The sequence below is a fragment of the Sinocyclocheilus rhinocerous genome, unplaced genomic scaffold, assembly GCF_001515625.1.
Source record: "Sinocyclocheilus rhinocerous isolate Xijiao unplaced genomic scaffold, SAMN03320098_v1.1 scaffold468, whole genome shotgun sequence".
Lineage (NCBI taxonomy): Eukaryota > Metazoa > Chordata > Actinopteri > Cypriniformes > Cyprinidae > Sinocyclocheilus > Sinocyclocheilus rhinocerous.
The window spans coordinates 1665530-1681773 of record NW_015635305.1 but is presented as its reverse complement, the minus strand read 5'-3'; the positions used below and the strand labels follow the sequence as shown (position 1 = coordinate 1681773).

The 16244-nt window shown below is 35.3% G+C and overlaps 1 protein-coding gene and 1 long non-coding RNA gene across 2 annotated transcripts; one reads left to right on the top strand and one right to left on the bottom strand.

The window, feature by feature from the left end:
- Window positions 1-4512: 4512 nt before the first annotated feature.
- LOC107746858 (uncharacterized) lies at window positions 4513-6193 on the top strand. Its single transcript, XM_016561188.1, has 4 exons — window positions 4513-4600; window positions 4719-5084; window positions 5189-5302; window positions 6090-6193. Exons 1-4 carry the CDS (start codon window positions 4528-4530, stop codon window positions 6191-6193), a joined length of 657 nt encoding a protein of 218 aa, XP_016416674.1. The 5' UTR covers window positions 4513-4527.
- Window positions 6194-9296: 3103 nt separating this feature from the next.
- LOC107746874 (uncharacterized) lies at window positions 9297-10396 on the bottom strand. Its single transcript, XR_001640738.1, has 3 exons — window positions 10328-10396; window positions 10101-10160; window positions 9297-9546 (listed from the first exon to the last, which is right to left on the bottom strand). It is a non-coding gene; the product is annotated as an uncharacterized LOC107746874 (long non-coding RNA).
- Window positions 10397-16244: the final 5848 nt, after the last annotated feature.

The following is a 16244-nucleotide window of genomic DNA, read 5'->3' as shown; positions in this document are numbered from 1 at the left end:
GGTGCTGTGTGGACTCAGATTAATGAAACCATTAACTACATTGTAGAGATCGAAGTAAATGGTCCTGAAAGCTTCTGGAATAAGAGACGCAATAGAATTAAAGCATTCAGTGCTGCTGCTGCCTCTGGAAACTTCTCCATCCTGATTAGAGATGTGCAGCTGTCTGATCTGGGTCTCTACCGCTGTGAACTCTTCAGAGACGTCAACTGTTCTCTGGGCTACAAAGAGATGTAAAGAGTTATAATTCAAATACTCACTGATTTCTAAGGACATTAATGGGCTATCAGCGTGTAAGTGGATGATTTTATGATGGTTTTTATCTCAATCATCATTATGATCTTGATCAGGTCTGGCCGCTGTTGAGTTTTCACTGCTCAGTAACTGGCAGCTCGTAGTTGCAGGAGGAGGAGGAGGAGGAGGATTTCTGCTTCTCTGTCTGATCACTGTGTGCGTTTACTATATATGGACAATACGTGAGTCTGATAAATCTGCTATGAGACCTGGTGAGTAAATTGTATTAAAGGTGACATATCATGAAAATCTGACTTTTCCAGGTTTTAAGTGCTATAATCAGGTCCCCGGTGCATCTGCCAACCAAGGATTACTGTATATTGCTGCTGCCACACAGATCTAAAATAAACATGTGATTTATTTCCCAGCGGTTTACCTTCATAGACATAACTGACTGGTTTTTGTAACTTGTGGGTTTTTAACGTAAACTTGTGTGTGAATGAGAACTTAGTTTAGTACTCACATGCGGTGACAGCCGCTTCACATTCTGGGGACACCATAGACTTATATTACATATTGTAAAAAGGCGCATAATATGTCTCCTTTATATTATACAACAAACCATAACAATGTAAGATAATTCATACAACACGTATGCTACTACAATAGAGCAAATTAAGTGAAAGTTACATGTTGTAAAGATATTATAAACAAAACAAGTAAAAGACCCGATGTGTGATCACAATATTATTCTGGGTCAGGCTGATTTAATTCAAGGCACTCTAGAATAGTTTTCAATGCAAAACTTAAGTCTCTCATTCTTACCTGTCTTTCTCAGCAAACCAAACAGTGTGTATTTCAGTATTAGGGATACAAGTTTGGAATATACAACATAGTCAGACTAGACAGCCAGAAAGTTACTTGGCTTTATTTTAACTGCTCTATATATTTGTATAATTTTTTCTTCTATATTTTCATCATTTGGGTGAACAGCAAAGAATACAGAGTATACATTTTTGTTTGTAGATATAAAATGCTTTATTTTTTTAATGTGTAAATTGTTCCGTGATGCTCATCATGATGAACTGTGAAATACAGAATTGTTTTGGACAAATAACTTCTGATTACTTAATCCGTGTTCCCAGTGTCTAGCAGTGTGAGCTATGTCTAAAATGTTGTTTTTATTCTTTTGATGGTTGTCAGTAAATTGGTTTTGTGGCGGAGGAGACAGACAGAAGAGTGTTTGTGGTGATAACAGCTGAAGTGTCATGTGTGATGTGCTCAGTTTCACCAGCTATTCAGATGCAACAAAATTGCAGAAGAGAATGCTCAAAATAAATCTGACACTTTTTCTAACTGCTTGGTTTCATGCAAGCAGTAAAACAAAATTTAAAACCATGTTTTAAACTATTTCATTCATTTTTGTTATGTTTATGAAGCTAAAAAAACTAAACCAACTGAACCAAAGTTTCATTTCAGCGTCATTAATATACTGTTATAGTTCTTTATTAATATTTTTAATTTTTATATTTATTTTAGTTAATGTTTACTTCATTTTGAGTAACATTTTTTAATGGTTTTGTTTTGTTGTTCCCAGAGTGATTTTCTGTATTTTTTTCTCCAAGCAAAACCAATGGATGCATAAAACTGACACATGAACAAATAAAATGGGATGCATCTTTGATGATTTTCTGTAACAACCAGTGCTCCAGTGTGGTTGCTTCCTTTTTTGTAATATTATTTTTATTACATTTTCTTGAAACACAAGACTGACACATGTACATACCGTGTCTGTAACAATACTTACTATGTACAGAAAAGAAAAGAAAACAAACAAACAAACACTAGGTGCTCATATTACATAAAAAGTGTAAAGCAAAAAAAACCAACAAAGTTTGTTAATATCTCTACATTCAATAAATAATAAAAATGGACTCCAGATTTTCTTAAATTTAGCTTGTTTACCCTTAAGCATATAGGTTATCTTTTCCATTGCAATGCATGAAGATATTTCTCTTAACCAATGAGTTATGGTAGGCCTTTCTGTCTTTTTCCAATAAATGGCAATGAGCCTTTTGCCATGTAAAATGCACATATCTATCAATACTTGATTATCCTTTTTAATATTCCAATTTTCTGGATGAATGCCAAGAATGAAAAACACTGGATCTAATGGTAACCTTATTGAAACCATATGCTCGATCATATTTCTAATTCCTTTCCATAACTCGTTTATTTTGTCACATTCCCACATACAGTGAATTAAGGTACCTTTTGCACTGTTACATTTAAAACAAGTATCTGGTATGTTGCTATAAATTTTATTTAATTTTACTGGAGTTATATAAGTACGCATAAGCCAATTGTATTGTAACAGTTTTAGTCTACTGTTAACTGTCTGTGTTTGGGCCTTTACACATTTTTGCTCCCATAATTCCTTATCTATCTTCACTCCGAGGTCTTGTTCCCACATGGCTAATCTGGATGCAGAGGACTCCTGAGAACCTAATAATAGCATGTTATATAAAAGAGATATGTGTCCTCCACTTTTACTTGGTTTAGTCATACATTTCTCCAGATTAGTTAGTTCTGGCTCAGCAAGTCCTTGTCCTCGGGCAGTACGTATAAAACTACTAATTTGCAAATATTTATAATAATGTTTTTTAGGGATTTTGAACTTGTCAATAATATCAGCAAATGACATTAGAACACCATCTTTGTATAGGTCTTTAACTTTCCCCACACCATTCTCAGCCCAGAGTCGAAAACCTAAATCCTTTCGACCAGGTATAAATTTTTCATTCCCCCATATTGGGCTAAATAATGATAAAGACTCTTTTTCCTTTAGATGAGTTCGTACTTGCCCCCAGACCTTTATCATGTTCAGCACTATTGGATTAAATGATACTGTACTCAAAATTTTTCTGTAATGTTTTTATATTGGCTGAATAAAGATACAAGTTAAAAGGAATCTTAGATTTCACAAACGAATTTTCTATTTCTAGCCATTTAGGAGGAGCGTTTGTCGAAAAATGGAACATTAACGCCTTTAACTGGGATGCCCAATAGTATAATTGAATATTTGGGAGTTTTAATCCTCCCCTATCATATGACAGGTAAAGCAAAGATGTCCGGACTCTTGGGTGTTTATTATTCCAAATGAACTTGATAAACATTTTTCGTAGGTTAGTAAAAAATGAAGTAGAGGGGGCCAACGGAATATTTTGAAAATAATAAAGTAATTTGGGAAGTATATTCATCTTTAGTACGGTATATTAATTCGTCCAATTATTGAGATTGGTAATCCTAACCATCTATCTACAGATTTAGTAACTGAATTTGATCGGGCATTATAGTTCGGTATGGTTGTTTTTTCTATATCTGATGTAATCTGAATTCCTAAGTATGTTAATGAATCTGTAACGTTAAGACTTGAAGTTAAGTATGATCATTTTGACTTTTCCTCTTGATTAAGAAATAAAAAAGAAGATTTAGATGAATTTATTTTATAGCCAGAAAATTTTCCGAACCTTTGTATGAGATTGAGTACGGCTGGAATAGATTGACTGAGCTCTGTAAGAGTGGTTGCTTCCTTTAGATTACTCAGGAACTGGTTACAACGTAATTAGCAGCAATACCTGCAAACAAACATTTCCTGTAGTTATGTATGCATTTCACTCTGCTGTGTCTCACTCCAACTCAGTGGCATGTAACTTTTTGAGCATGAATTGGATGTTTCAGGTTTGCCACAGCATTTCAGTGGAGTTTAAAGTGTGGCTTCCAAAACATGAATTGTCTTGTTTTCAAACCATTCTGAGGCCCGAGACATGTTAATATGTTTCAGATCATTGTCTTGCTGCATGAGCCAGCTGTGCTTCAGCTTCAGTACACAGACAGACAGCTTTACTTGGAGAACAGAATCATAATTCCTTTAATGAAAAGGCATCTAGTTCCTGAAGCAGATAAACATCAGTGTCTGCTGTTATGAGGTGGTTTTTATGAAATGAAGAGACCAAAAAATGCACTTGTCTGAACACATACCATGGTAAAATGTATAAACTTTTTGTACAGCATAACACCTCAGTATTTTTTGCTGTTTGCTTTGTTTTAAATTATATATTTTTAAAAATTTGTTTTCCATAAACCAATTGTTAATTGAGAATCATCACTGTGGTTTTACCAAGTAGCCTTCTTTTTTCAGCTTTTTCAGGAAGTGACATGCTCAACAAATTCTCACCTCGCTGCTCTTGAACTCACTGTTCTTTTCTGTCGCAGCTTCAGTGATCAGATGAGACCATGAAGCTGTTTGGACTGTGTTTTTCTGCTGTGTGGATATTGTGCTGCTGCTGCTGTCTTGTGTATGGCAGAGGTCAGTAAATGTCTTATGTTTATTATCTGTATTATAACCTATACTACTTTCATTGCACTTCTTTGATTTTTTCTTTCCACTTTATCAAGCTCTTGTCTATGTCCAATCTTTCACACAGGTCAAGATGTGTGCAATGAAGGGAAGCATGTTACAAGAATCAATTTAGCCACAGAACTGCAGTCTGAAATCCTGCTGCCGTGCCTTTTTGAACCAGCTCTGACTGGATCAAACCCGACCATGAATTTAGGTGCTGTGTGGACTCAGATTAATGAAACCATTAACTACATTGTAGAGATCGAAGTAAATTGTGCTGAAAGCTTCTGGAATAACAGACGCAATAGAATTAAGGCATTCAGTGCTGCTGCTGCCTCTGGAAACTTCTCCATCCTGATTAGAGATGTGCAGCTGTCTGATCTGGGTCTCTACCGCTGTGAACTCTTCAGAGACGTCAACTGTTCTCTGGGCTACAAAGAGATAGAAATCAGTGAGTATTTGAATTATAACTTTTTACGAGGACATTAATAGACTATTGGTGTGTAGAAACCTGATATTGTGTTATGAAGTGGATGAATTTATGATCTTGATCAGGTCTGGCCGCTGTTGAGTTTTCACTGCTCAATAACTGGCAGCTCGTAGTTGCAGGAGGAGGATTTCTGCTTCTCTGTCTGATCACTGTGTGCGTTTACTATACATGGACAAAACGTGAGTCTAACCACTCTGCTATGATGTTAAAGCAAACCATATAAATGTAAATAAATATTCTAAGCTAGTTATAAATGCTGGTGAAAGTAATTATAAGTAGGCTATGATCTATACATATGTGATCAAGTCTCTCTGGAATGGTTACTTGAGAAGCCTGTTAAAACAAGTGGCATTTTATAAGGTAGCACATTAGGGAAAAAAACAATTATAAATGAATTCTTTGAGCTGCTCTTCCAGAAACTTTTTTTATTCATTCCATTGCTGAACCGCACATGCATCAAATGTAACCTTTAGAAACTGACCAGAACTACATCTTCGACACCTGTGTGAAACTGAGGAGAACCTTAAGTCCTTAACCCAAAAATGAAAGTTCGGTCATTAATTACTCACCCTCATGTCGTTCCAAACCCGTAAGAACTTTTTTCATCTTCGGAACACAAGATCATTTTGATGAAATCCAAAAGCTTTCTGACCCTCCATAGACAGCTAAGCAACTACCACGTTCAAGGTCCAGAATGGTAGTAAGGACATCGTTAAAATAGTCCATGAGACATCAGCAGTTCGACCTTAATTTTATGAAGCTACAAGAATACTTTTTGTGCACACAGAAAACACGTCTTAGACACATCTTGATTTGTGTTCTGAATATGAATGAAGATCTTGCGGGTTTGTAATGACACGAGGGTGAGTAATTAATGATTAATTAAGTGTGCCTTAAGTCTCCATATAGTTTTGGTGATTACTGTATTTTACTTTATAAACAAATAAGAATCTTCTCTGTTGTAAGTACAAACAGTCGAAGCATCAGTCAACCACACATCACACAATTGCCATGATGTGGAAGGTAAATCTTATTTCTCAGTATACACTGTATATTATTATATAAACTAATGCCTGCTGTGCCTTCTGATATTTTGTGATGGAGTAATCTTGAGAAATGCTTTAATTATTACAATAATTAAAAAAATATATATGTATAATTGCAACTTATGTTATTGTTTTCTTTGTTCTTTCAGGACAAAATAATGATGAAATAACCTATGCATCAGTTGTTCCTAAGTCACGCAACTGCCATGACAGTGAAGGTAAATCTTATTTCTCAGTATATACTGTATATTGTTATATAAACTAATGCCTGCTGTGGTCTAGAATGAGTCTGGATATTTTGTGAATATTTTGAGTAATCTTGAGAAATGCTTTAATTACTACATCAATGAAAATATATATATATGCTTTAATTACTACATCAATGAAAATATATATATATGCTTTAATTACTACATCAATGAAAAAAACAAAAACAAAAAAAAATTATATATATATATATAATTGTAACTTGCGTTATTGTTTTCTTTGCTCTTTCAGGACAAAAAAATTATGAAATAACCTATGCATCAGTTGTTCTTAAATCACACAACTGCCATGACAGTGAAGGTAATTGTTAGTTATGTTGTATTACAGAAGTTTGAACTGTTTTGCTTACACTGTACATCAAACATGTGACAGCAAACAGTCAAACAGTCTCTCTCTTTTGTGAGACATTTTTCTCACAATATTTTTTTTATCTACTTCCTCATCAGTTCTTCTGAATAATAACTCTGTAAATGGCTCTGCATCAGAAGCCATTGTCAGCCCAGAGATGGTCCTTTACTCTACCGTCATGAAAAGAGAGAGAAGATGAGTAAGTGAGCAGCGAAACATCCAAATGAAAACACTCAAGAAAAAGAAAATATTTTTATGGAACTCCCATCTTGTATTGTTTGATTTGATTTGACAAGAAATATGATGTTTGATATTGTTACAAGAAGTAAACATCATTAGGACCTTTTCTAAAGCACTAGGGAAACTAAAGTAAACTAATTCATACCCTTTTCTCTTGAAAAAAAAAAGTGTATTAATAACTACCCTAATTGTGGAAAGAGTCTAATGTTCATCCATCATGTATATAAGCTTTATCTTCAAAAATTGTAATTTTTTTTGAAAGGCACTCTTGGCTCAGCTGCATGAGGCTGTGTGTTGTAACTACTGTAGATGAAGGGTGTGAAACTGAACTCAGCTACTTTATCACCTAAACCACTGAAATCTTTGCAGACAATCTGACAGAGCCACACATGCAACAGTAAGACAGGGTAAACTGTCTATCTGGTAAAGAAGCATCTTACAGATTTGTGTACAGTATAACGGTAGCTACTTCAGGCCAAGATGCTTACAGGAAACCAGAGTGGAAATTCCCATATCCATGGGCTTCTTCACAAATAAGCTACAGCTTCTGTTTTGTCACATAGTCAAGGGCGGACTTAACCAATAAGCGAGGTAAGCGGCCGCTTAGGGCCCCAGGGAATCAGGGGGCCCCATCTGATAATGCAGAAACATATTTGCAGCGTTGAACAATAGCCAATCACAGACATATCTGTTCATTTCTTGAATGCAATGACCAGAAGTGTTTATGTTAGAATCCACTCTCCATTTAAAATGCCAGTTTGCCGAGTTATGCAAGCTCGGGAATCCTCTCATTATAACGAAGTGTAGATTCATTGTGCAGTGCAGAGCGCTTATTAATGGAACGTTATGTCAAAAAACAGAGCATCATTGAGATCGCAATGAACTGAAGTGAGACAGCTGCATTCTAGGCTGTATATTACTGTCTGACTGTCTCAGAACAGAAATATTCACCTCAGTAAAGAAAGTACTGTGTTTCAAGTCATAATTTTATTTGTCTTGATGTTTCAAAATGACTCTCTTGTGTGCTTTTCCTTGGCGCGCCGGCGCGAACTGCCGCGCACTCGTAGCCTATAAAATGCACGTATAAATGCACTCGTAAATGCACAAATGCGATGACTGGAGATTTTTGCTTAATAATAGATTACATTTTTGATTGGTTTCTCTGCAAACCCTACCATATGCCTTCAGAACACTTGGACTATGGAATGAGTTGCATGGGATAATTTCATCTTTGTAAAAATATTGAAAAAGTTTACAATTTATTAAATGGACAAGTGCAAGCATTTTTTAAAATCTTCTTTTGTGATCCGAAAAAAAGGTAGTGTTCTAATATGGCTTTAGAACAGCATCAGGTTGACTAATTACAGGTTGTGAATGGATAAATAAACTATGAGAGTGAGCAAGCAAAATAAAAGGTTAGGCGTAAAAGAGCACATAGTTATTGCGTTGGGGCCCCACACCAGGAATTTGCTTAGGGCCCCCAAATCACTAAGTCCACCCGTGCACATAGTGTGAAAATGTTTTGTGTGAAAATACACGAGATTAAGCTCAATGACGTGTACGTTACAATTATGTCAATTGTGCAAGTACATTAGATTTACAGTAGACCTGACTTGAAAGAACAATCGTTCAATAATTCAATTCAGAGGTGTCATGCCCATTCAAACTGAGCCAATTGGATTTTGATTTCAGCTTACAAAAGACAAAAAAATAGCAGATTAATATATATTTTTTAATATTTGATACAATATATTTGATTATAATGTTCAGTGCACATCACCAGCTGCTAAATTCAAATCTGTGTTCGCTGGCTGCCGCTGAGCCAGAGACAGGCGCGTTTTTAGAGCTCTGCGCATTATAACCAATCACACACGATTCTGTTGAGCTTATGAATGCAATAGCCAATCAGAGGCGTTCAGATGAGTCATCGCTGAAACTCCTGTTTTGGTCAGTGTGCGCGCTCACTTACTGAATTCTATCATTAGAAACAACAACGTATAGATGTGCAGAAGTGAGATATTCATTTCACAGTGTAAACCGATTCAGTGATTATAATGGGAGTTTTTGAGAGTGCTTGAACTCTGGCTAGACTGAAGTTTTGATAATGAAATGATAATGTTCTTTGATAATGTAGCCTAAAGGCCCTTTCACACGGGACGCGGCAAGCGGTGGAATCGCCGCGCGGCTGCCGCTTTCTCTTGTTGTGGAAGCGTTTTGTGCAGTTGAGGCGTGGTCGCTTTGCGGTCTCGGAGCGGACGTTGCCATAGTTACAATTGTCAACATCACCTTTGTGTTTACTAAAAACCAGAGCCAACGGCTCTGCTAAAAACTAAATAAAACATAACGGAAATTTGTGTTTGTGTCATTCTGTCATTAATTGTTGTCTTTTTTTGTCACAAGTGAAGTTGTTTTTGATGATTTGCCTAAAGAGCATTTGTAGCATGTTTGGACCGGCCACCCTCACACACATAAAGACCACACGACCACTCGTTGATGAGATTCAGCACTTTCTTTTACTCAATCTGTAACAAGGAGAAATAATCAGTGGATCAACAGGCGACAGCTTCTCCCTCTCTGGCACACAGAGTCATTCACGGGGAGAACATAGTACATGTGCTCATTAGCCTCGCACACAGGTAGACTGACATTATACAATAATGGAAAAGAATGAAATAAATGTAAATAAATTATACTGTTTACAATGTCTCTTGTCTTTCTTACACATCACATTAATATTCCTATTAATACATTACAATAATTATTTTACAATATTACATTAGATATAAAATCTATTACATTATTAACTTATGCATTAATTCAAGTATTTATACATTAAAACATACTATAGTGAAATAAAACAAAATTATAATACCACTTGCATGAATAAATCAGTATTCCTACACGTTACATAATGAAATTAATCAGTCAATATGTTTAGCACCGTACTATGTGTAGGCTGCACCACGTGCGTCACGCACTGCATGAATCATTAAATCGGATTTTCTCCCGTAACACTCTACGTACAATACACATTCAACTAAATCTTTTTTCTTTTATAAAACAGAATTAAACATACCTGTAACAAGGAGAAATAATCAGTGGATCAACAGGCGACAGCTTCTCCCTCTCTGGCACACTAAACATATGATGCTAATTAGTTAGCGTCACAATGTACACCGTTTAAGTTAAATAACACCGTAAAATATACATTTACATTATAACTAGCACAATCGAGTGCTAGTATAAAGTAATTACATTCATCCAGCGATAAATATGCATTTTAGACAAAAAACATCGCCATACCAGAGTCATTCACGGGGAGAACAGAGTAGTACATGTGCTCATTAGCCTCGCACACAGGTAGACTGACATTCAGTGTTGCCAACTTCTTTCAATGGAAAGTAGCTAAACCCCACCTGAAAAGTCGCTAGATGACGTCATACGCTAATTAGCATATTCATGACGTCAGTGCGTCATATTTTCTGGCCTCCCTGTGCTCACGTACTGCATTTTAATACAGCCCAATTCTCAATAAAACTGTTTTTATTAATATATTTTACTGTTTGTGTTGTCAGACAACGGAATGAATATTATAGTGACTGAAATGCGGTCCATTAAGACTACATTAACAACTTTTAAAGATTAATCTGCACTAAAATCCTAATCACGACATTGTCTAATGAAAAAAAAAATACACATACGATTAAGACAATGGCAAAGAACAAAGACAAAGAAGCAACAGAATATCTTTTTTTAACTAAAAGTGCTGTTCCTCTCTGCGCTCACTGAACAGAGCAGACGCTGGGAAAGCAAGACCTCGCGCTCGTGCGGCAGTACCGGAGAGTCTCAGAGACTAAATAAGGTTTGTCCAAGAAAGTCGCTAGATTTGTCGCTAGTCGCTTTTTTTGAAAAAAAAAAAAGTCACTAAGGGGGTCTGAAAAGTCGCTAAATCTAGCGACTGTAAGGTCCACGCACTTGGCCCAAGGAAGGTATCCAGTGGTGGATGAAGGTTACTTGCGTGTTCAGTCTTTTCAGCGCGCAGAGTTATTCAATTTAGGTTTAACTCAAATCTGACTCCATTTTATTATCTAATCTGACTCCATTTTAGTATTACCTCGAATTTAGGTTGAAAGGCAAATTGGTTGTTTGTCGGTCTCTAATTATTCTGACATTTGATAATTCTAGTTAACTCTTTACTCTGTATTTTCTCGTTCATTAAGATTCTATGTTATTTAGGATGCCTCACGGCGGCCGCTATGCGTGGGCTCCACGATCACAAAACTCGCCAGTCTGAACCTTATTCAGAGGTTTGTGGCTAATACTATTTAATATACTTTAAATAGTAGGTCTGTTTAGCCCCCCACAGTTACCCATGTAATACTCAAACATTAATCAGCGGTTTTGCTAGAACCCCTTGTCTAGCCCCCGATAGCTAATATAACTCCGTACAACTTAATTAACTAAAACTTTAATTGTAATCGTTCAAAAATGTGTACGTTTTCGATAATTCAATGGATTTAAAAATAGTTATTTATATTTTAATATTATATTATGCATTTATATTGTTATGAACAAATCTAAATTAACATATATAAAATATATATGTTTTTGCTGACATTTGACATAATTTTGCATTGTGATTACGTAATGACGTCATCACGCAATGTCATCACAACATCATTTAGCAACTTTTAGCAACAAATCAACCTTCCTTTAGCAGCTTCCCCTGAAAATTAGTTGGCAACACTGTGTGAAAGGGACTTTAATGTTCTTTGCTATCTTTCTGTACAATGAAAGTGTTCTAATTAGTAACTTACTATGTTTTTTATTAAATTCACTTTAAATACAATGTCAGTCGTATTAAAAATATGTTATGGCATGACACCAATATGTGGTAGTTAAGTAAAAAGGCTGATTTTATGTGGAGCTAGTTAATAGATTACCAGTGGCCTTTCGTCCATAAAATGCGAATGCTCTGCATACCCAGGCCATTTGAGAGAAGTTCACGGGATAATTAATATAAACATGATTATATAATGAAAATATACAAGACAAACTAAAATATTTTGTCAATAAAATAAAATTATTAACTTTTTCAAATAAAATAATGGCCTTTTTTTAAGAATTAAAAATAATCTGATTTTGGAGTTTGACAATGAACACATTGCAACCATGCTTGGGACGGCCCACATAAATGAGCAAAAATGCTGTACATTTCTTGAAATAATACCTTCTGAACATTAAACATTGACTGTCAGTCTTTATTCACCTGTTCCTCGTGGTTTCTCATTAAAATTCATTAAAGTAAATAGTGTAAATCACATTGCTAATGTCATAGAATAGCACATTGTAACGCAGTGTTACAAGGTGCCCCATCTGCGCAACTGGAATTTAATCAAACCTGATAAATAACAGATTGGAGATTAAAATAATAGCACATTTGCCTCATTTTAAATGAATACTAAAAACTGAGATGAAAAATTTACTTTTACTATGGTAAAATAAATGTTCAGCGATATCTTCAAAAGATTTTTGAGTTTTGGCGCACTTTTTTTTCTATAGTGTTGATATGGCAACTAGTAGGCCTAAATACCATACATTTTGTTATGCTAGCATGTCTCCCTCTGAATATCACGTATCATAACGTAACTACGTGTAAACCTTATTTGGCGGTTTTTACTTTGAAAACCAGCTAGCCTCTATTTTTCTAGCATTCGAATAACAATGGATAGACCTGAAACGATAGAAGAAGGATTGGAGATTAATTTAATTTACAAACAAGGTAGAAAATGTGCATACTTTTAAAATGGGGGTGGGGGTCTTAATTTGATCACTCAGCAGCACCCGGTTAAAAAAGTCACCGCTCGCCACTGGATTAATTTTGCCCGTCGCCCGTTTTAGATGAACTAACATGACATATAAAGGTGCAAAATGCATTTACTTTCACATATTTTAGAACTGAGATATGTTCATGATTAACACGTTTGGGAAAGTCACATGACAAGCATGATGAGAAAGGAGCTGTGGTGATGTCATCAATATCATACACTCCATTCACATTTTTAATGTTACAGGAGAAGTGGCATGTGAATGTGAGTAACATTGTAGATTTTATGACCAAAAAACTGATTTTCAGGAAAGAAAGTAATTTTTTCATTAAGATTATATTTTTTGCCTAGCAATCATTGTGTTGTAGATACAATTATTTGACCTCTACAACCTAAAGTAGCTGTTTCTCTAGTTTAATTTGATACTTTGCATTCATGCTAACTTAAACCCCACATGCTAAAACAGTTAGCTATGGCTGTTTGGGGTGGGGATAGTTGTAACAGTTCATTAAAAATGTTACAACCAATTCCTTATGATGAGTTCAGTTATCCAATCACATCCTCTATTGAGGCAAAGTCATGTGAGGTTTTTGTTGCACATCAAGGGATTTATGTAAAATGTGTTTCCATCATAGTTTATGCGCATATCTTCTTATTGGATAAAAACACTATCTGCCTTAAATGAGCACAAACATTTTTAGTGCACATGTTTAGAATTTATGCGCATCTTGACATTTCCGTCCAGCATTTTTTTATGTGATATTCCAAAATTCACATAAAAATAGGTAGATGGCAACTCATCTGACTGATACGTACACACACACACTCACACTCACACACAAACACACACACACAGTAATTGTTTTTGTGCTCAATTTAAAGTCCTAAAAGGAATACAATATAATGTTTTTGTCACTTTAAATTGTTCACTTTATTCAAAACTGATTATTCTTTGCTCTTCAATAAAGTTTTTGCATAAATTGGAAGTGGGGGTCTTATTTCAGCAAATTACTTCACATTGTTACATCTATCCCCAGCCTGTGTTACAACTCACCCCAGTAGTGGGGTAGGTTGTAACAACATTAACTCACATAATCAGTCATAATTAACTCACTTTGTATTTGACATTAACTCACATAATCTGAGATTATGCAGTACATGTCCAAGTGTGTTTTATTTGTAGTAGACAAATGTGGCTACCGTATATCAAAGTTTGAGAGATCTAGCACAAACAGCCACGGAGTTACTGATGCTCAAACAAAAAGTGTTACTTTCATCCCCGGTCTCCCCTAAATTTTTGCTCAAGTCTGTCAAGACTCAAGTCTAGTAAAGCAACACTGGACATGGGAATCATGTATCCTCTGTCATTTGTTTCTGAGGTTGTGTGGTGAAGTGTTGACAGAAATGTGGTTATGCAGGTGCGTTGTGATGGTTCACACTTTACAAATCTGTAAGACATGGCAAGAGGCTTAAGATATAGTTTAGTTGCTTTGCTCAAAACCTCATAAACACCCAGCTCAAACAGGTGCTCCAGAAAAAAATCAGCAGGTCTAAAATTATTTACAGGTAGCATGTATTTTGTAAACCACAGTCTCCAGAGATTTTATTTTAATGTCACTAGTAAAATAGATGCCTTATTTAGGTACACTATCATACACTATTCTGATACTAAGTCATGGTTTGATATGGCCAAAATCAGACCCAGCTTTTAAATTACACATATATAGGGTCTATACAATATGGGTCTAGAGTCTGTATAGAAGACTAGATACATTACATTACAGTACACTCCACTACAATTGATCTAAATTTGGTTTCCCACGACTTTACCTCCCCCCTAGAGGGCGCCAATGTCTTTCTGATTCCTTTCTGCAGACCATGACACCATGGTCTAGTCACAAGTTGTGACTCAAAACCTAGCCATAAATGTCAATAACTTCTTAATCTCTTCAAAGTTAGAGCAAATGCCCTCTGATTCTGCTACAGCTGACTGACTCATAGAACTAACCAGAACTAAGTGCTCTAGAATACAAATTTTCTCTGCTGCCGTTTTCTTCTTGTTTTCGTACTTAAGAAAAACGTTAAGAATATCTTGTATTCCCCTCACACCCCTCCCCAAAACACTTCTTAAAAATGTTCTTCAGATTCAAAGTGTTCTTTAAAACGATCATAAATAAGTTCGGATGACTTATCTTAAATCCCCGAAGGTGAGATGTTTTATAAGTTTACTGGGTTATTTCAAATGAATTGTTGTAATTAAGAATTACAACATAACATTATAATATATAGTATTACTACTACTAGGGATGTGCACGAGTCCGATGTGACACCTATGATCGATAATGTAGTAATGATAACTGCTTTCAATGTAGGAGAGTATAGACAGTGTTTTAGCACCACCGGTTTAACCACTTAGAAATGAGCTAATGTGGGACTTACAGGACAAAACAAAAAATTTTTTACTGTCATGTTAATGGGTGTTAAATAAAGATGCTACAGAACTGAATCATCAGATTCTCTTGATCAGTTTTATTTAACATCTACACATCAACATCTATATATAAATACTTTCATGTCTGATATATCATGTGTTTCTACTGGACTTTCAAGAGTACACAAAATGGGACAGTATTTTTAGACTGTCATTTGGCCCAGAATGACTTAAACACAAAATGTCTGTGTTTTATAGTTATTAGTCTGTTTTATTTCTAGTCTCTAAATTCTTTTATTTATATGCTATACATATCTATACCTGTTTGAATTTAAATGTTTCAAATAAAATGGGATTGCTGATGAAGAAGTATATTGAATAAATACATTTCATGCAGAACCGTTTTAGGTGTACACTGGGTATGTTGTAAAAACATAATTGACATTGACTTAAATCTTTTAGGGGTGTGCAGTATTCTAATAAACTAGTAAAGAAGTATTTTTCAGATAAATGTGGAAATATTACAGTAAAGTTTAGAGACACAAAAGCACAGCCACTCCTTGTTCTACCTGTTAACTTGCATGTTTTTGCTGTGTTTAGAATCACTGTCCAGCTGGAAGACCCAGCAGTGACAGAGATGCAGCTTTCTGATGCTGCCCTCCAAAATGTCTTTGTACTCTTTATGTCATCATACTATGAACAGATTCAAGGCACTCTCTTCTTTCCATCTATTTCCAACTACAGTAAGTTGATTTCCATCACAAATTATTCACTTGTTTGGCCCAGACCTAAATAAGAGTGCAATCGAATATCTTGTGATATTAATCTTCAAGTGACAGGTGACATGAACTCATTAACTATTCTGGAGGCTCAGGTTTGAATTAGATTAGGGAAATAACAGAAGCAGTTCTGAGAAGTCTGATCCCTTCAAGTGGAGGATTAACTAGTTTCAGACTGAAAA

Bases quoted from the DNA above. Each gene is read 5' to 3' on its own strand.
- LOC107746858 (XM_016561188.1), top strand. From the start codon at position 4,528: ATGAAGCTGTTTGGACTGTGTTTTTCTGCTGTGTGGATATTGTGCTGC. The intron at 4,601-4,718 runs GTCAGTAAATGT...TCTTTCACACAG, and splicing joins CTGTCTTGTGTATGGCAGAG to GTCAAGATGTGTGCAATGAA. The intron at 5,085-5,188 runs GTGAGTATTTGA...GATCTTGATCAG, and splicing joins CTACAAAGAGATAGAAATCA to GTCTGGCCGCTGTTGAGTTT.